This window comes from Apus apus, chromosome 8, assembly GCF_020740795.1.
Source record: "Apus apus isolate bApuApu2 chromosome 8, bApuApu2.pri.cur, whole genome shotgun sequence".
Lineage (NCBI taxonomy): Eukaryota > Metazoa > Chordata > Aves > Apodiformes > Apodidae > Apus > Apus apus.
Genome location: NC_067289.1, coordinates 838,414 through 856,786, shown reverse-complemented (window position 1 = coordinate 856,786; position 18,373 = coordinate 838,414). Strand labels below are relative to the sequence as shown.

At 55.8% G+C, this 18,373-nt stretch overlaps 2 protein-coding genes across 5 annotated transcripts in view; one reads left to right on the top strand and one right to left on the bottom strand.

Moving 5' to 3' along the window:
- Positions 1-6: 6 nt before the first annotated feature.
- Positions 7-10,621, top strand: SNORC (secondary ossification center associated regulator of chondrocyte maturation). The gene is made up of 3 exons (XM_051625819.1): positions 7-2,463; positions 9,745-9,927; positions 10,416-10,621. Exons 1-3 carry the CDS (start codon positions 2,391-2,393, stop codon positions 10,523-10,525), a joined length of 366 nt encoding a protein of 121 aa, XP_051481779.1. The 5' UTR covers positions 7-2,390; the 3' UTR covers positions 10,526-10,621.
- A 371-nt stretch (positions 10,622-10,992) lies between these two features.
- NGEF (neuronal guanine nucleotide exchange factor) overlaps positions 10,993-18,373 on the bottom strand; it is a 50,890-nt gene continuing 43,509 nt past the window's right edge. For all 4 annotated transcript variants that reach the window (XM_051626310.1, XM_051626311.1, XM_051626312.1 and 1 more), the window contains 3 exons: positions 15,675-15,754; positions 15,196-15,300; positions 10,993-13,425 (listed from right to left, as the gene is read on the bottom strand). In XM_051626310.1, coding sequence (XP_051482270.1) covers positions 13,253-13,425; positions 15,196-15,300; positions 15,675-15,754 — 358 coding nt within the window. In that variant the 3' untranslated portion in view covers positions 10,993-13,252. The remainder of the gene's footprint in view (positions 13,426-15,195; positions 15,301-15,674; positions 15,755-18,373) is intronic.

Sequence of the window (18,373 nt, the reverse complement as noted above, 5' to 3'; positions counted from 1 at the left end):
CTGAAGAAACAACAAGCAAATACACAGGATGTGGAACAACAACTGCTGCTTTATGTCTTCCCTGGTGAGGAATACTGGTGGGTTTTTTCTACTTGATAATTTTAGAGTGCAAATAAACACCAGTAAGTTGAGATTGGAAAATTCTGACAAGAAAGCTTTAATTTTCACACACCCCCCTTCTCTGCACAGAACCACGTGCATTCACACTGGCGGTGTTTATGCAGGGCAGCTCAACCATGGCTGCATTTCTGTGACTGGAAACACTCTGCTGTGGAGCCACCTTTGCCAGTGGGTAACCACCCTGCCTGCTCCAATCCCTTCCCTAAATGAGAGGTTTTATTTCTCCCCTCGGTGTAAAGGCCACACAGACACCTTGTAGGCTTCCCTTTTTAGACAAAATCTTGTTTTCCTTTTTTTTCCTACTTTCTGCTTGGTTTTGTGTGGAAAATCAGAGTAAAAACTAATGATAAATGTCCTTGTACCATTCACATGACCACGAGGAATATGGAGTCAGTATGCTAAGATTTAAATTTTACAGTAGCTTTGCATTATGTTTAGTTGATGTCCTGGACAGAACAGTGCATGCTTAGGCTGATAATTTGATTTCATATCTTTGGGCTTTTTAGTGTATAAGGTGTCTGGTTCATAAGTATTTTCTGCTTTATAATGATATGATCTAATTTCTACAAGATAATTTTGGACTATTCTGTACTGTGTAACAAATAAGCAAAAGCCTGTTAATTTCTAGCTCAGCTGGGGAGCAGGAAAGGAGTAAGATTGTTAGATGAAAGTGCAGAAATGCAAGCAGGGGAAATGTGCAGTAATTTGTCAAACCCCGAGGATCTTGCTTAGCTTCTGAGAGTTAGAACATAACGGGCCAGTGGGGAAGATCTTGCTTTTTAATATTTTGATTTCTGGTTTTAGTAAGAAAGGTAAGATACTGGCATGTTCAGATTGTATGCTCTAGTGCCTGCCCTGTCACCTGCTGTGACAAACGAGGGCCTGTTTCTGTAGTCAAGGTTACTTGAGTCAGTAGGGATGGGAAAAATAGGAGCTACAGCTTTGTGTCTGTTGCTGCAGATACATTTATGCGCTTCCAGCCCCTTTTCAGACAGAACATGAGCCTGGAAAGCTAATGGGGCTTTGATCAGAGTTTGAAAGATGATGTTGAATTTGTCACTGGAGATGTCTGAGGTTTCTTTCGAGCATGTGTCACCAGGTTACTCCCAGACTTCTTGTTTTGCTGCAGGACAGTACTCAGCCCTCTGGTTTTCTTGCTTCCTGCTGCAGCTGGGTGCTTCTGCAAAGAATGCACCAAGCAGAGTGACTGGACACATGGACTGTGTCTGGCTGCCTGGCAGGGAGGGCCAAAAAGCAGAGAGATCTTTACCAGAAAAATTTGAAATTTAGGACAAAACTACTTCTGTCATATTTTCAGAGCTTAAAGAAGTGACACTGGGAATGTTTATGTACTTTATTACAACATCTTTTCCTCAATGGAAACCATTAAGTATTTAATCCTCATAGCAATTTTTTAAAAATGCTAATGAAATTATTCTGTCCTCAGACAACGAGCTGGAGTTTGCCCCTTCTTGGGCTGCAGCCTTTCCTAAGCCTCTTCTGGTGCAAATGTGATCTGAAATGAACCTCAGTTTTCTCTCCTGTGAACTTGTCATGAGCCCACTTGGCGGGACAGAGGGTTGCAGGAAGGGATGGTGTCAGTGCAGCTTGGATCCCAGGAGGATGCTGACCCTTCCTGGCAAAGGGGGCTCTCCTGGAAGCCTGACCAGGTGTTAACAGGCAGTTCTGCCAGCAGAGACCACCCAGGGCTCTGGGCTGCCTTTGAATAGTGCACCCACTAAACAGGGATGCCACGGGGCTGCTCTGGCTCCGTTTCAGAGCCTCAAAAGATAGAGGCCCTTGTTCTCTGCTGTGCCCACCCTGGCAGGAGCGGGGCTGCCCCAGGGGCTGTGGGGAGAGCCAGGCCCTGGGCTGGGCTGCCCTGGCGGATCCGTCTTCCCTCCCGCGGGGCCGGCTGGAGAGGAGCCATTCCAGGAGCATCTCGTGGCCTCTGGGAAGGGCCCCCCAACAACTGGTGGTGTGTGCTGGCCTGGCAGGGCGAGGACTGCCTAACGGCTCGGCTGCCTGTGGGCTTCTAGGCACAGGTTCGGGAGGGTGGAGCTGCTTTCGGGAGGAGCTGCGCTCTGCGAGTCAGACCCAGAGGCTCTGCTGGGCTTTGCACTCTCTCCATCCACTTGCTCTTGTGAGGGAAAGTTTTTATTTTTCTATCTGACTGGACAAAGTTTTTATTATACCAGTGACATTTCCAAGTTGCTTCATACTTTGAAGAGTTTTAAGAGTTCCTGCTCACACTCCTCCTGAGGGAAGCCATGCCCTTCCACAGAGTCCTTCGCCTGGTCCTGCTGACGCTGTGCGCCATCCTGATCCCTGCTGTGCTGGCAGGTAAGCTTTGTTTGCATTTAAAGCCCAAAAGCATGGAAGATCTTTTACTAACCTGTCCCTCTCTCCTGTCTCCTCATGTACCTCCTCTCCCTCCCCTAAAAATATCCGTAAGTATCTATTGAATTAGAACTGAATAGTGGAAACCAGCTTTCAAATCAGTGGCCCGTGGTCAGACTATGTTTTCCATCCTGAGACTTTTCCTATTGCGGAAAATGGGGGAAGTCCTTTGCTGTTTCTCCCTGGCTGAAAAGCCAGAGCCTTGGTGAGCACTAGTGGCAGCAGATGTAGCCAGGTCAGGCAGCAGGAGCTGGGCTGCTCTCAGCAGCTGGTGGGAGATCTTCTGGTCAGGAGAAGTTACAGTCACAAAAAGAAACCTTTTTCTCTCACTAACACGTGTGCCAGTTTATGGTCCTTTCTATGCTTTCTGCTACAGCAGAGCACTTCACAGCTGCTCTAAGTAGAAAGAAGAAAGTGTCTGTAAAAATGTTGAGCTCAGTTAAAAGCTGAGGTGTGCATCTAACCTGCTGGAGCTTCTGTCCAGGGCTGGGCGGCAGCACCGGGAAGGGCCACGGCTGCACTCAGTGAGGGCAGAGGGGAGTGAGACCTGCCCTGAGCAGCCTGGGCTTTTCTCCAGGGGTTGGTTCCTTCAGCCAGACCTGCTCCTGCCCTCAGCACAGCTCTGTGGGCTCAGGGGTCCCACTGCCTGCCTGCTTGGGATGGGTTTTACAAGTGAGGGAGAACCCTAGACCCACCCCGTGGATGGGTTCTGAGCGAGGGGCTGGAAGCTCCTGTGGGAGCTGCTGCCCTCCAAGCTCCTCTCGCAAGCACAGGCAGGGAAGGGACAGCTCAGGCCAAGGAAACAGGCAAGAGCTCCACGCTTGTTTCCCTACGTTCTTGTCCTGCCTTCCAAGACCTGGAGCAAGGCTGCATTGCAATTCCTTCCCAGTTTGTTCTGAGCATCTTGCCTAGCAGGGAGGTCCTGCCCAGCCTTCTAGCAAATGGAATAATTTACTTTTAAAGGAGCTTTCATGCAGGTAGGGGAATTTATTGCTGCACCTGGCTGGAACATCTGTGGGTGCAAGAACAGAATTACTGTAGCTGGTATTTCCCCCAAAGATTCCCCTGTTGTAGGGTGCCGTGCTGGGAAGTCTTTAAAGTAACTTAAGAAATGAGCACTAAGAAGTGGATGTTTTCTTTCTCAAACCCTGAGCTTTGATTTTGGTTCAGTGGAACATGAACTGCTTAAGCACAGTCTCAGTTTGTAATTTGCTTGTGCTCCCAGCAGCAGTGGCAGTGCTCTTTTCTTAACAGTACTTTGCTCTGCAGAAATTGATTAATTTCCAGTGAAAATCTGACCTGCTTCCTCTCTGAGCTAGGGTTTCTTTTATGCTATTTGAAGTCTCCAGTATTTGGTGCATATTTGCCCTCCCTGGCCACCTTTCCTGTGTCCTTGCTCTTCTTAGCTTTGCAGTGATGGTTTGTACAGCCCTGCTGCTGCCTTCGTGTCATTTTCTCCCGTTAAACACCCCGAGGTCACTTGATTCCTTTTCTGGGTGAGTCGCACTTGTGCAGCAAGGCCAGGACCTCTTGAAGAGCATCCTGGGGTGTAGGAGAGACTCTGCGTTCTCTGACACATTTTAGAGACTTGAAGAAGAGAGGCTCCAAGAGTTTGTCCTTCTCTGCTGCCTCAAAGCAGGACAAAGCTTTTCACCCCATTAGAAAAGGAAATTTCCTGCCTTGTGCAGACAAAGAGGGGAAGGGCCCACAGCCATCCCTCTGGTCTCTGTGAGCAGACATGCAGCTCTGCCTCTCTGCACACAAGTTTACTGAACTCTCGGGAGCGCGGGGCTGCGGCTCCAGGCGCACAGGCTGCCCTTTGTGCTGCCCATGAAGGCCCCTTTCATCCCTGCCCTGGCCCTGAGCCTGCCCTGGCTACCTGGGGCTGGGCAGCCCCTTGCTGGCCCCACAGCTCACCCAGCCTCTGCCCTCCTGCCTCGGACTCCCCAGAGCAGAGTTCCCCTCGGTGGGCAGAAGCAGAGGCTACCTTGGATGGGGATGCAGGTAATGCCAGCCATGCAGACCTGAGGCCCAGAATGAATCCTCCCTTCCTTGCTGGATTTGATTGAGTTCCAGTGGTGACTCGGAGCTGCTGAGTACCACAGCCCTGGATAAGTGTTCAGGACTTCAAGACAGGAAGGATCTCGCTAGCAGCTGAGGTTTGCACCTGAGTATACCAGTCAGAACACTTTTGGGGTGCTGGTGGGCCCTTTACCTTGATCTGGCTCCTTGCCCACCCTGTCTGGTTTCCTGGACACTGTGGTCAGGGCTCTGTGGCCAGGGAAAGTGTGAATTTCTGCTCTGAGTTACTGAGCTCTTTCCAATATCCCCTTTGTCCGAGATTGGGAAAACAAGTGGCTGAGTCTGTGACCCTCTTTGTCCACATCATCTGGGTGCAGCAGGAACCAGAGCTGGTTCAAGGACTTTCTGCACACCCAAATCTTCTCCATTTCAGCCTTCTCCAAACACAGGTGACATGTGGGCCTAGAGCACAGGAAGATTGTGAAGAGCTGACTTTTTTCTTTTCCTATAATGGATTCAGAGCTGCAGGTGAAGTGGAAGTTAGTAAAAAGCTGTTGCAAGGCCTTGGCTTCTGTATCCCATAGATATTTGGTATCTCAACTCTGATGTGGCCTTATCAATTTCCTCATCTTCAGCTGATGTGGAAATATAGTATGGCACATGAGAAGGGCTACAGGAGAAAAGACAGGAGAGCAGGAGATGTACTAAAGGAAAATGTACAGAAGACCCTGTTCAAGGACATCTTTCTGTAGCACCTCGTGTGTCTTCATTCTCAACAACAGGAGGATAAAAGATTACTTTGAAGTTCAAGTACTGGAATGCGAGAAATAGTAAATAGGTTTTGTCAGGCACGTTTCTTAAAGATGTGGCAGTTCCAGTGGGTCTGTCCAGATGTACAGCAAGTCTTTGGAGACTATTACTCCACCTGGCCCTGCACCAGCACTGCTGCTCATAGACTGACACTGGTATTGGCTCCCAACCGAGGTTGCTGGGTTGCAGGTGAAGGGTGAGGATGATGAGGTGCTGAAACCAGCTTGTACAAGGAAGAGTACTGGTGAGTGATCTCCAGGGAGAAAGTTAGGTGGCCACATCTGCCTGCCTTGAGGTCTTGCAGTCCGTCTGTGTAGAGGTTCTGATTGGTTGGGGGTATCTTGAAGAATCCTTCAGATTTTATTTGCTTCCTCAAGAGATATCACTGACAGAGACTCTTCCAGTCATACCTCTTGGCCACCAGGTAGCTGTGGCACTGGCTGCCCCATGGCTGTGCTGCCAGCTCACCCCTCCTCCTCCTCCCTGAGCATGGAAATAGCAGTTTTGTCAGGTTGCCTTTGGATCATCCCTTCTGGATCTCACTGCAGCCCACGTAGCTGGAGGCCCACTGGGTCCCTGCATCATTCAGAAACTCAAGGGGTGTTTCTTTACATCATGTGGTCACTCTGATACATTTATTCCCTTTTCCTGGTCTCAGTTGTACGGAAGGAGAAGACACAGTGCAGGATAGAGATAGGATGGGTCCTACAGCTGCTGCCAGCATGGCCCTCACCCAGATGTTAAACATCTGTTCTTGTGATGGATGAGGTGCTTTCAGCCATTTTTTTGATGTTTATTTCTACAAAGTTCTTGGGTACAGAGGGAAATGGCACTACCTTGCCCTTGGTGCTTGGTTTCCAGCCCTCCACTGCACACACCCCCACACACTTGGGATTGTAACCTCTTTGGGATTTTTGCACAAGAAAAATTGCTGTGCCCTGCTCCAGGGCTCTGGAGGCCCCTGTGGCTTGTCCTCTCCCCGTGAAAGGCCACCAGCTCTGGAGCTGTCACTTGGAGACACTGGTTCAGGCACACAGGCTGTGTCCTCCTCTTGGCACTCAGCACACTCCTGTGCTGCTATTCCTCTGGGTGGGATTGAGGGGCCTGGTCTCCTGCTCATGTGCAGGGAAACTGAGCCCAGGAGGGAGAGGGACTTGCAGTGGTGACACAAAATGTCGCCGGCTGAGCACAGAACTGAACCTCCTGAATCAGGTCCCCTGCCTAGGCTTGGAACCTGTCTGGTCAGAGTGTGTCCAACAGGCAACTGGAAGAGGCCTCATCCCTCACTTGGAGACATGTGAGACCTTATTAATAGTCTGTGTTCTTTTAGGCTCCTAACACGAGCTCTGTCCTTTCCCGAGGCCTATCCTACCTTTCCCAGAGGACCAAACTGGGAGTGTGGCATCTCATGCTGCTCTGGGAGAGATCTGCTGCTCCCCGGGGCTGTTGGGGTGCTGCAGGGGTGGCAGGTGTCACTGCTGGTTCTTAGAGAAATCTGGGTGTGTGGGGATTGTGGGTGGTTGGGCTTCTCAAACAGGCATGCATGGAGACAGGTGAGGACACTGGCTTGTTGATTTAGGGGGGAAAATCAAAGGCAAGTGTCAGGAGGAAAAGCCCTGGTTGCAAACAGGTGCTCTCCCAGCCTACAGGGGTTGGCTCCAGACAGACCTGCCTGCTGGCAGCCTTCTCTGGGGATGGTGCTTGTGTTTGGTTCTGTGAACCCCTCTGTGTCCCTGCTGCAGGGCTCTCAGCACCTGCTCTAGCAGCAGAAGGTGCAGGAACCAGAGAGGAGCCCCGCAGCAAGACCTGCCTCTGGGTGATCTTCAGAGGCAGGTCTTCCACTTCTGCACACACACGGCTCCGCTGCTGCTCCTGAGCTGCCCTCTGGGGTCGGGGAGGCACCAGGTCCTGCTGGAGGCAGTTGTGGTGCCCTTGGTTGAAGTGTCTTTAAGGTGAAGCCACAAGAGCTTGGGGCAGCAGGCACGTGTTCAGCACACTCTGCCCTTTCTGTAAGGGTGAACTGAAAGCATCTGCCAAACAGCTGAGGGGAGCAACCAAAATGTGTATCCAGAAGCCAGGCAGGGCTCTATCCAGGTCTTAAAGATTGCCAAGATCATGAGCAAATCAGACCATTTCTCGGTTACTTTGCTATCAAAAATAAGCTCTGTGTCCTGCTTAAAGAGAGCTACAGTCAGTTTTTTCAGGAATTAGAGGCACTGGGAACAGGAGAAGCTTTCTGGAGCCTGTGGGTCTGGTTAGAGAAGGAGCTTTGGTGGGAAGGGGCAGCACTTCCTCTTCATCCCTTTGAGAATGGGGACTTGGGAAGACCCTGTCCAGGTCCTAGAGGCTCCCTGGCCAGTGCCTGCATATCTTAGAGATGATCTGAGCTAACACCTCTTCCTCCACAGACAGGCACAAGGGCACATCCAGCACTTTCAGCTTTGGAGAAAAAAGCAATCCTGGGAAATGCAGCAACAACCTCCTCCCAGCACAGGGTTGTCCTCCCAGCTGTGGAGGGCTGTGGTGCTGGTGCTGACCCTGGCGGTGCTGACACAGGAAGGTCAAGGCTGGAGGGCAGCTCTCTTGTGTGGAGCTTCTCTGCTTGCCAAAGCAGCCCAGAACTGGGGCTTCAAAAGCTTTATGTACACTTGGTCTGAGCCTAAACCAACAGCTTTCTGATGCCACCATTGCTAACTAAATTCCTCAACTCTGCTTGGCTCTTTCCCTGTTGTTTTAACTAGATTTACCCACTGAATTCTGTATTTCCTCCTGATCTGTCCTCTGGTAGCTAAAGCACAGGGTTTATACAAGAGAGGTCCACTGGAAATGGCACTGACTGGACGAGCTTCTGGATGTGGTGTGTCTCTCCAGCTCTGCTGGTTGGTTTTTCAGGATCGGTTGAGAGGGGCCCTGCAGAGGGCTCAGGTGTTTCTGGGGGAGCCCTAGTGGAGCACAAACCTCTGGCATGTTCACATGGGCACCTGAGGTGCCACCTTGGATGCAGTGGCCACAGAGGTACCAAGCACATGAGGGCAGGGTGTTGGCCACTGCTCCCAGCATGTCCAGGGGTGGGTCAGCAGCTGGAGTGTGCTGGTGGCACAGGCTGAGCTTGGGCTGGGAGCTTGTTTGCCTTGGAGTTACACCTGGCAGCTGCCTTGCTGAACATCCTGTAGAGTTTATGGCTGTAGGAAGGACCTTCCAATTCTAGTCTAGAACCTGTTGTGTTCCTGAGTCTGCAGGTGGCCCTGAACAGCTCTGAGGGTGGGGGGAGCCACCCCTTGATGTGAGCTCTGCAGTAGGTCCTAGCAGGGGGCTGGACAGGGAGCATTTTGGGGCTGGCCCTCCTGTTCTGATGCAGAGCTCCTAGGAGGTGTGGAGCCTGTTGGTGCTGGTTCCTCAGCTCCTCTCCTGCAAAGCGCCGGCTGCCCGTGGGAGGCAGGGAGGGCTCCAGGGTCCAGGTGTGCTTCAAGCTGGGGCTGGTGCCTCTCTTGCAGGGTTGAGGAGAGCTGGGCTGGTGCTGGGGCAATCTCCAAGAGAGGTGGTGCCAGAGCCTGGGGGATACCTTGGTCCCAGGGAGCGCAGGCTGTTTGCTCCAGCTCCAGCCCCCCTCTTTCCCAGCCCTGGGCCCTGGCACTGGATGCTGTTGCTCTTTTTTTCCCCCATCCCAGTGCAACATTCCCCGTGGTTTCAGCAGGGAGCTGTGGAATGTCTCCTGCTCTGGCCGGGGCCCAGTGAACAAGCTGGGCATTGACGGGCAGCGCTGGGCTCAGCCACACGCAGGCAGGGGGGGCTCAGCCTTGGTGCTGACCCCACGGCGGGAAGAAATAACAGGAGGTGAATGGTAACATCAAACATGGCCTGGCCCTGCTGTCACCTCCCACTGTGGGGCAAAGGGACCTTCTAGGGCTCCCATGTAGGGCAGCCGTGTCCTGTGCAGTGCCAGTGCCTCTAGTGTCCTACACTGGTGCAGGACAGAAGGGCCCTGAGGTGCTGCAACTTTGGCCAGTGCCTGTGGCAGGAACATGACAGCCCTTCCCAGTCCAGCCCCGCCAGCATCCACAAGCAAAGCAGCTGCAGCTGTTCACACAGGGCCCGTTTCTGCAGGAGCTGAGGTTGCAGGCTTGTGAGGAGCTTCCTGCTGCCCCCCGTGTGCACGCCAGGTTGTCACCAAAGCTTGCGGCAGCCAGATCTCCTCTTGGGCAGGGCCACTGCCTGTGGCTGCTCTGGGTGTTGGTGCCCTGCAGAGGTGCTGCCCTCCTGGCAGGCTCTGCCCTCCCGCTGCTCTCTCCTGCCTGGGCACTTGGCGGCTGGAGCCCGGCTGGCTGACCTGAGCTGCTGCTGTCACCGGGGCCACCGTGCCCGGGGTGACAGCAGGAGCCTGTGTCCCAGCAGAGTACCCGCGGGGCCCGGTGCCCACCCTGTGGAACGAGCCCCCCGAGCTGCCCTCCGGAGCCGGCCCGCTGGACGCGGCCACCAGCACAGCGCGGCCGCCGGACGCCAGCGCCTTCCCCCCGCACACCCCCGAGCTGGAGCCTGAGGACACGACCCACCTGCACCGCCTGGACGCCGGGGACGGTACGTGCAGGGGCTGCCCGCGGGTGCTGTACGGGGGGGTTTGCTCTCTATGGGCCGGTCACCCCCCGGGAGGTGTCTGAGCTACCAGCGGTGCCCTGAGGATGGGCAGGTGTGCCCGGGCAGCGCTGTCCCTCCCCGGGCAGGGAGCACCCGCGCCTCTGCTGGCTCCAGGGCCGCAGTTCTGCACCCAGTACAGCAGCTCCCTCGTGCTGGGTGCCAAAGACCCCTTTGTGGCAGCTGTCCTTGTCACCGGCAGCTGCCACAGGGGCCAGTGGCTGGTGCCAGCCCCATGCCCAGAGGCTCAATGTCAGAGGGGCACAGGACCACACCTCACCTGTGTGGGGACCTGGGAATGGCCGCTCTGGCTCCAGGCAGGAGTGCAGCCTGGCTGGGGACATGCTGGGTGTGGGGGTGACTCCCCCAGCCCTTCCTGTCTGGGACCCTCCAGCTCTGCTGACCTCACTCCACCTTGTGCTCTGTCTCTGCAGGCTCGCTGGGGCCTGGAGCTATCGGTGCCATTGTCATCGCCTCTCTCCTGGGCACATCTGTGCTTGTGGCTTTGGTCGTCATCACACTGAGAAAGTTCTCGGCCTCCTGAGCTCAATAAAGTGTTTTCTGTAACCCAACCAGCCTGTCTCCTCCCTCTGCTGCTCCTGCTCCCCTCTGCCCCAGCCCCATGGGCAGAAATGCTGCTGCAGGCACAGCCAAGGGTGCTCCAGCCTCACCCCAGAGTGCTCCTGGCTCCCAGTGTAGGGATCTCCTGGGAGCACCCAGCCCCACATCGGGCAGGAGGGACCTGGGGCAGCGAGGGGCTCTGAGCTGGCAGCAGCTCTCCTGGTCTAGCAGTAAGGGACTTGGGCACCACCCTGTGCAGTTCTCCTTGGCTTGGTCAGTTGGTGTGAACCACCCCAGCACGTCCCTGGTCTCATCCCACCCCACATTTGTGTTCAGCCCCACTTCCACCCCCTGCCTTTGGGCCAGTTGGCCCCTGCTGGTCAAGCTGGAGGGGACTGGGGAGGAGGAGAGGGGTTGGCATGAGGGGAGGAAGAAGACACGCGTGTCGTGTTGGCACTGGCTCGCTCAGCTGTATTTCATCACACGGAAAAACGAGACAAGAAGCTCCCCTCAGTTTGCTGAGGCAGCCCAGCAGGGGCTGGGGGGTCCAGCTGTGCCTGTGGGCCCCAGGCCTGGCCCTGTACAACACTGGAGACCATGAAACGGGGGCGTGCAGGGCTGGGGCTGAGGAAATAACACTGGATGCCACTTGGTGCCTGAAAACGGCACAGCCTGTGCCTGGGGTTTGGAGTCCTAGAAAGTCACAACAGAGCAAGAGGGGCTGGGGTGAGTCCTGGGGCTTGGCGGTGGGGTGTGGGACACTGCACAGCAGTCCTGGGCCCCTCTCCCCACAAAACAATGCAGTGAGGAACTGGTGTCCTGGCACTGGGGAACCTGGGCCAGCCCCTCCACTAGTGAAAGAGCCACTTCTGAGAGATAAAGGACCATTTCTGTGCTGGGAGAAACATCCCGGGGAAGGTGTGTGGGCTGTGGTGGCTGGGCTGGGCTGGCTGCTGGGCTGCAGAGCAGGAGGAGCTGGGATCTGCCTATTTCAGGTAATTTTAAGGACTTCCTAGAGCTGGAGCTCCCCTGGGTTTTGCATTAGAGAATTTGTGGCTGCTGCAAGGTCTATCGACCCTGAGCTGGAGCTTTTGCTGTACTTGGAAAGCTGCCTGTGGGGGACTTGGGAGGATCTGACTTGGGGTGTCCCCACTGAATTAGCTCTGCACCAGCTGGAGGCCATGGGCCCTTCTTGGCCCCAGCTTTGGGCTGGGTGCTGGCAGGGGCTGGGAGCCTCTGGCTGCTGCCCTGGGGCTCTCCCTAGGGTGCTAGAAGGGGCTGGGGCAAGCACAGCCCTTGTGCCAACGTGGTGGCACTGGGTCTGGTTGGGGAGACCTCCAAGCCCTCCTGCCACTGCTGTGGCTTCCCTCAGTTTGTTTCTGGGGCCTGTCTGCAACCCCCCAGTGCAGGGCTGACTCTGGTCAGGCTGTCTCAGGGCTGCAGTGACTGAGTGGACAGCCCCAAGCGGCCCCAGGACCAGCTCTGGAGACCCCTCCCAGTGTCCTGCTTCCTCCCCATGGGCTGTTCTCCTCTACTCCGTGCCTGGCTCCCTTGGCAGCTGCTCCCTGGCCCCTTTTCCAGCACAACCCAGGCAGCGCCTGGAAGACACTTCTCCGCAGTGGCACGGGAAGATGCCACGTAACTGATTTCCCTGATGGACACTGGTCTGGGACCAGCCTGTGGCCAGGCAGCCCTGGCCTGTGGCCACGCGTGGACCTGTGCAGAGCCAGGCTGTCAGCAGAGGGTCGGGTCTGTCCCCGGGCTGGTCTCAGTGCTGTGCCCGGGGCTCCATGTTGTCACAGCTGAAGGAGAGGTGATCTGGCCCTGCTGCAACCAAGGGTTTCCGTAGGTACAGGGAAGTGAGGTGAGGCTGCTGGGTGGTGCGGGTCAGGAGCGTGCGGGCAGCCACGGCAGGACAACAGCTCCTGGGGTAACGTCCCTCGGCGCTGCGTGGCAGCTGGGTCTGCTGGGCAGGCAGCAGGGCCAAGCTCTGCACAGGGAATGGCTGGTGGAGCGGGGAGAAGCACGGGCAGGGCCCAGGAGGGCTCCCGAGCTGTCGGGTGGGCAGAGATGCGGGTCCGGGCTGGCGATGTTGGGCTGCTGGTGAGTGGGGCTGGGCACGGAGCATTTTGGAGTCTTTGACTGGAAGCAGATTGAGGGTCTGCCTGTGGGAACGGGACCAGCAGGGGCCTGGGGAGGTGGGATTCCTGGGGCTGGTCCCAGCCTGGTGCCAATGAACCGTGTGAGAGGCAGGAAGATGTCTCCTCTGCATGGCACAGGGGCAAAAATGGACACAACCTTAGGAGAGCCCCAGACTCGACAGGCAGCCATGAGCTGCAGGTGTGCAAACCAGGCGGCGTTAATCGCTTCCTTATCTTTGTGGCCACGTGCCTTTCCTGAACAGCATGACCCAGCCCCAGGAGAGCAGGAAAGTAATCAGCAGGCACCTGGTGGCCTTTGGGCCATGTCCATTTGGCTAGTGCTCTGTGGGGCTTTTCTGAGCACCCGGGAGGGGGTTATTTTAGCCAGTTCAAGCCACTGATGTCCAGGGAAGGATCAGCACTGTGGGGAGCCCAGCAACTGCAATCTGTTTGTTTGGGGGGTGTGTGCCTGCTCTGGCCCACTGGGTCCTGCACCGTGGCCCACAGCACTGTTGCCACCTCCCCCTGGCAGCCTCTGTCCTGCTCCCGACGCGCGGGGACACCTGCAGTCACTGGCGGTTCCTGCTGCCCAGTTTCCTCCGCTGGCTGTCATCCGACTTGTGCACCCGGAAACACTCCTTCAAGTTCTGGGCTCGGATTTTGGGGTTCAGGATCTCCTCCCCCATAGAACTGGGGAACCAGCCCCTCTCCTGGTCATGAAGACGCTCCCCAAATATCCAGCCTGGGCAGAGACAAGAATCACAGAATTGCTGGAGTTGGAAGGGACCTCTAGAGATCATCCAGTCCAACTCTCCCACTAAAGCAGGATCCCCTGGAGCACATTCCCCAGGACTGTATCCATTCCTCAGGACTGTATCCAGGGGGGATTAGAGTATCTCTAGAGATGGAGACTCCACAACCTCCCTGGGCAGCCTGTCCCAGGGCTCTGTCACCCTCACAGAAAAGTTCTTCCTCATATTTAAATGGAACTTCCCATGTTTCAACTTGTGCCCATTGCCCCTCGTCCTGTCACTGGGATCTACTGAGTAGAGTCTGTCTCCGTCTTCCTTGCACCCACCCTTTAGATATTGTATACATTGGTAAGGTCTCCCCTCAGCCTTATCTTCTCCAGGCTAAAGAGTCCCAGCTCTCTCAGCCTTTCCTCATAAGAGAGATGCTCCAATCCCCCTATCATCTTCATCACCCTCCCCTGGACTCTCTCCAGCAGTTCCCTGTCTCTCTTGAACTGGGGAGCCCAGAACTGGATCCAGTTTTCTGGCTGTGGCCTCACCAGGGCAGAGCAGAGGGGCAGAATGACCTCCTGGCCACACTCTTCTTCACGCACCCAGGATTCCAATGGCCCTCTTGGCCACAAGGGCACATTGTTGGCTCATGGATCATTTACTGTCTATCAGGACTCCAAGATCCTTCTCTGAACTGCTTTCCAGCAGACCCACCTCTAACCTAGATTGGTGCTTGGGGTTCTTTCTCCCCAGGTGCAGGACCCTACACTTGCTTTAATTGAATCTCATGAGGTTCTTTTCTGCCCAACTCTTCTAGCCTATCCAGGTCACACTGGATGACAGCACAGCCCTCTGGAGTGTCACCACCCCTCCCAGTTTTGTATCATCAGCAAACTTGCTGAGGATATACTCTGTCCCCTCGTCCAGATCATTGCTGAACACATTGAACAAGACCAGACCAAGTATTGATCTCTGAGGGACACCACTGGTTACTGGCCTCCAACTCGACCCTGATCCTTTGATCATCACCCTCTGAGATCTTGTCACACAGTCAACTCTCAATCCACCTCACTGTCCACTCATCAAGCCCACTCTTCCTGAGTTTCCTAATGAGGATGTTACGGGAGACAGTGTCAAAAGCCTCGCTGAAGTGAAGGTAGATAAATAGGGAAGGAAGGAAAGAAGGAAGGAAGGCAGGTCTGGCCCTTGTGCCTGTGCTAGGACAGCTGCTGGGAAGAGCCTACAGAGCTGGTCATGCTCTTTGGAAGCTGCTCAGAGGCCTGTGCTGGAGAAGAGCCAGTTTGTAAATCTAGCCAAGGAGGCCCAGATGCCTGAGCAACGCTGTGTTTGGAGAAGGGATGCCAGCAGAAAGCAGGCACTGCTGCCCCCAAGTGCCCTCTGCTGCCCTGACACTACGGGAGCAGGCCCCAGCAGAGACCCAATCCAGCAGAGCTCAGCAGCTGCAGGTGTGCCCCAGAGACCTGGATGCTACAAAGCATCACCAGTCTTTAGGTTACATCTGGGGGGGCTGTGCCAGCCCTGCCACGGCCCACAGCCGGTGCCAGGGGGCTGTGCCAGCATTGCACAGCTCAGGCAGCCTGGATTTGCTGGGTTTCAGGAGGAGGCAGTAGCTCCTTGGGCTGTGACGCTGATGCCGGGATCTGTCCCAGCCTGGAGGACCTGTCCTGTCTGCTTGACAGCTGCCTGCCCTGAGTGTTGCCCACCCTCACCCAAGGACATGTTGCCCAGCCCCATCCCAGCCCCTGTACCGTCATCTGTCTTGTCCAGGATGTTGAGGACATCAGCCAGCTCCAAGGACAGCTCATCTGGCTGCTGGGCCACGTAGGGGTGGACGCACTGGATCTGTGGGCAGTCTGTGGGAACAGCACGAGGGGTGGCACGGGAGGGAGCCACTGCAGGACAGCACAGCTTGGTGGGGCTGTCCATGGCCCCTCTAACCTGGTAAGAAGCCCTCCAGGGAGCCAAAGTGTGACCCAGCCACCGGGATGGGGAGGCAGCTCTGTGGGGAGCACAGTGCACCCCTCAGCAGCTCAGATGCAGCCCAGCCAGGGCTGGAGGGGAGCAGGGCTCGGGCCAGGCACGTGGGCATAGGTGGTGGAAATGTGAGGGGAGCCCAGGGAGAGGGTTCCTCTTCAGCAGAGGCCCTAGGCTGTACTGAGATCAGGGCAGAATAAGGTGCCCTGGGGTAGGGATGAAGAGCTCCTGGCTCCCATGCTGAGTCTCTTACCGACAAGTCTAGATGTGAATGAAACAAATTTGGTTCTCCGGTTCGGGGCCAGGGAAATCATCCAGCGCTTCATTTCACTCCTGGATAGGGGAGAGAAATGAGCCATGAGCATGAGACAGGCAGAGGGAATCCAGCCCTCCTGCTCAGCCACCCTGGGACTCCTAATTCCTCCTCTCACAGCCCTTTTCTGCTTGCCCCCCGCAGGGTCCTGGTCTCCCTGGCAATACTGAGCCCCTCTCTTGCACACAATGGGTAGGAGAGGAGGTTTAGGTTGCACATTAGGAAGAGATTCTTCACCCAAGAAGGTGGTAGAGCCCTGGAAGAGGCTCCCCAGCGAGGCAGGAATGGCACCGAGCCTGACAACATTCGAGAAATACTTGGACAACACCCTCAGGAACATGGTGTGAACTTTGGGATTGTCCTGTTCTGGGGAGGGAGTTGAACTTGGTGATCCAGGCTGTCTGAGGAGGTGGTTGAGCCATCATCCCTGGAGACATCTAAAAAGACAGATGTGGTGCCAGGGAACAAGGTTTAGTGGTGGGTGTGGCAGAGTTAGGGTGGTGGTTGGACTTGAAGGTCTTTTCCAACCAGAGTGATACTGTGGATGTCACATGTGCCACTGTGCCCTGGGCTCTGCCGTGCAGGGACCCCGGGCTGGCTGTCCCCACAGGCAGCAGGATCCCCCTCTGGGGAGCAGCCTTGCAGGGTCCTGGCACCCTCTAGGCTCTAACCAGCAAAGGCAGCTCTGGGCTGTGCTGGGTCACCAGGAGCAGTTTTCAGAGGAACCATTTATTCCTGGTGCTGCTATGCAAGAACGTTGAAAGGGCAGAGCTGATGAACCCAGGTGCAGAGGAAGGCGGCAGCGCTCCACGGACACTGCCTGCTTGGCAGCAGATCAGGCGAGAGACCCGTGTCACCAGACCCAGCACACAGGGTGCAAAACCTGGGCCTACAGCAGCAGGGAGCAGATTCCATAAGAGCTGGAGAAGCCCCAGGGCTGGGGCTCCTGTGAGGTTTCCCGCAGCCCTGCTTGGAATCCGGGTGCCTCATCTTCACAGGCTCCAGCTCCTGCCTGGAGGAGCAGCTGTGCTCCCAGCCCAGAGGGAGCCAGCACTTTCACAGACACAAGTTTCAAAGCCTGAACTTGACACACATCTAAAACCACCAGAGTGTCTTCTGGGAGGAGAGGCCTAAAAGGGAGATGTGAAGGACAAGGGCTGGCAGTCTGATCCCGGGGGCCAGGAACACCTCATGCTTCAGGGCTGAAGCCCAGGACCAGTGAATCCACCAGCAGCTGCAGGTGCAGCCCCTCACCCCGTGAAGATGTGCAGGATGAGGGGCTGGCACTTAGAGATCCAACCAAGGGTCTTGCCATGGTTAGGGCTCTATCTGCAGGCTGCCTTGCAGCCTTGCACACAGCTCCTTGCAGGGCTCTCAGGATCCTGCCTGCAGTTCCCAGCTCCTCTCAGCCCCCTGTGAGGGGCCCTTCTGAGCTCCAGCCCTGCCTCTGCCACCAGCTGTGTCCAAACATACTTCCAGCTCCTGGCAGAGCCCACCTGGGCATAAGCTGCAAGCAGCCAACAAGCAGGTCACCATTACTGTGTGGGTTCAGAGCAGGGCAATGCTGCAAGATCTGGGGAACAGATGAGCTGGTTTGTTTGGCACTTGCTTCTCCTGCTTCAGTTTTCTGGTTCATACCCAGTGCTTCCCCCATCATCCCTGCAGCTCTGGAGTAGCAGCCTCCAGCTACATCACATTTCAGTGCACAAGGCCTGTGGGAAAGGTGAGTGCTGGATAACTGTGGCCATCTAGAAGGTGGGATGAGATGCAGGAGCATAGAACTGCAAGTGCCTCCCCTGAGTCGAGGCAAACCCTGGCCTGGTTTATGGTTCTCAGCACAGTTCCATTTCTCAGATGTGCATTTGCCCTGCATCCCATGACTGACATCTCTATTTTCAGGGCAGCAACGCTGCAACCACACCTCGGGGAGAAGGTGCCATTTCTTGCTCATCTTCCTGGTGCTGTGCCAAGGGGGTCAGGGTGGGGCCCCAGGGGATGCAGCAGGATGTGGTCCCAGCTGGAGGGACAGGGACAATGAAAGCTGACCTCCTGACAGCAAGTTGGGGTGTGCACACGCCTGGAAAACGTGGGCCTGGTAGGGCTTGGGTCAGTGAGAAAGCCATGCCCTGAGCTCCAAAACACTGGACATTGGCCTGGTCTGTGTCAGTGCAACTGAATTGTCTGCCCAAGCTGAGCCTGTTGGAGCCTGAAGTGAAAAATCAGTGAGCCTAAAACCCTGTATCCAGGGAGACAAGGAGACCCCAAACAGCAGAGGGGCTGCCCAAGGTCGGCATCAGCTGTGGCAGGTGCTGAGGAAGGGGCTTCTCCTCCCACCTTCGCCTACAAGCAAGAGCCACTTCGCTTCAGAGGGTCTCGACCCCTGTGAGGGAGCTGCCCGAGCCTGCCCCGTGTGCATCCTGCCCCCTCTTACCTCCTGGGTGTGCTGCAGGCTGTACAGCAGCTGGGCTCCCGTGCCAGGGCTGATTGCTGCCCTCTGTCCCAGGACACAAAATGCCTGTCCATCCTCCAGCCTGCATGCTACACATGCACCGTACAGGGGAGAAACCTGCCTCTCTCACTAGTGCCTTTCAGTGGGAGGGGCGCAGGAGCACGGTGCTGGGCAGAGCTCTGCAGGGCCA

Coding starts and splice junctions, on each gene's coding strand:
- SNORC (XM_051625819.1), top strand. CDS start 2,391: ATGCCCTTCCACAGAGTCCTTCGCCTGGTCCTGCTGACGCTGTGCGCC. Junction 2,464..9,744: donor GATCCCTGCTGTGCTGGCAG/GTAAGCTTTGTT, acceptor GTGTCCCAGCAG/AGTACCCGCGGGGCCCGGTG. Junction 9,928..10,415: donor CCGCCTGGACGCCGGGGACG/GTACGTGCAGGG, acceptor CTGTCTCTGCAG/GCTCGCTGGGGCCTGGAGCT.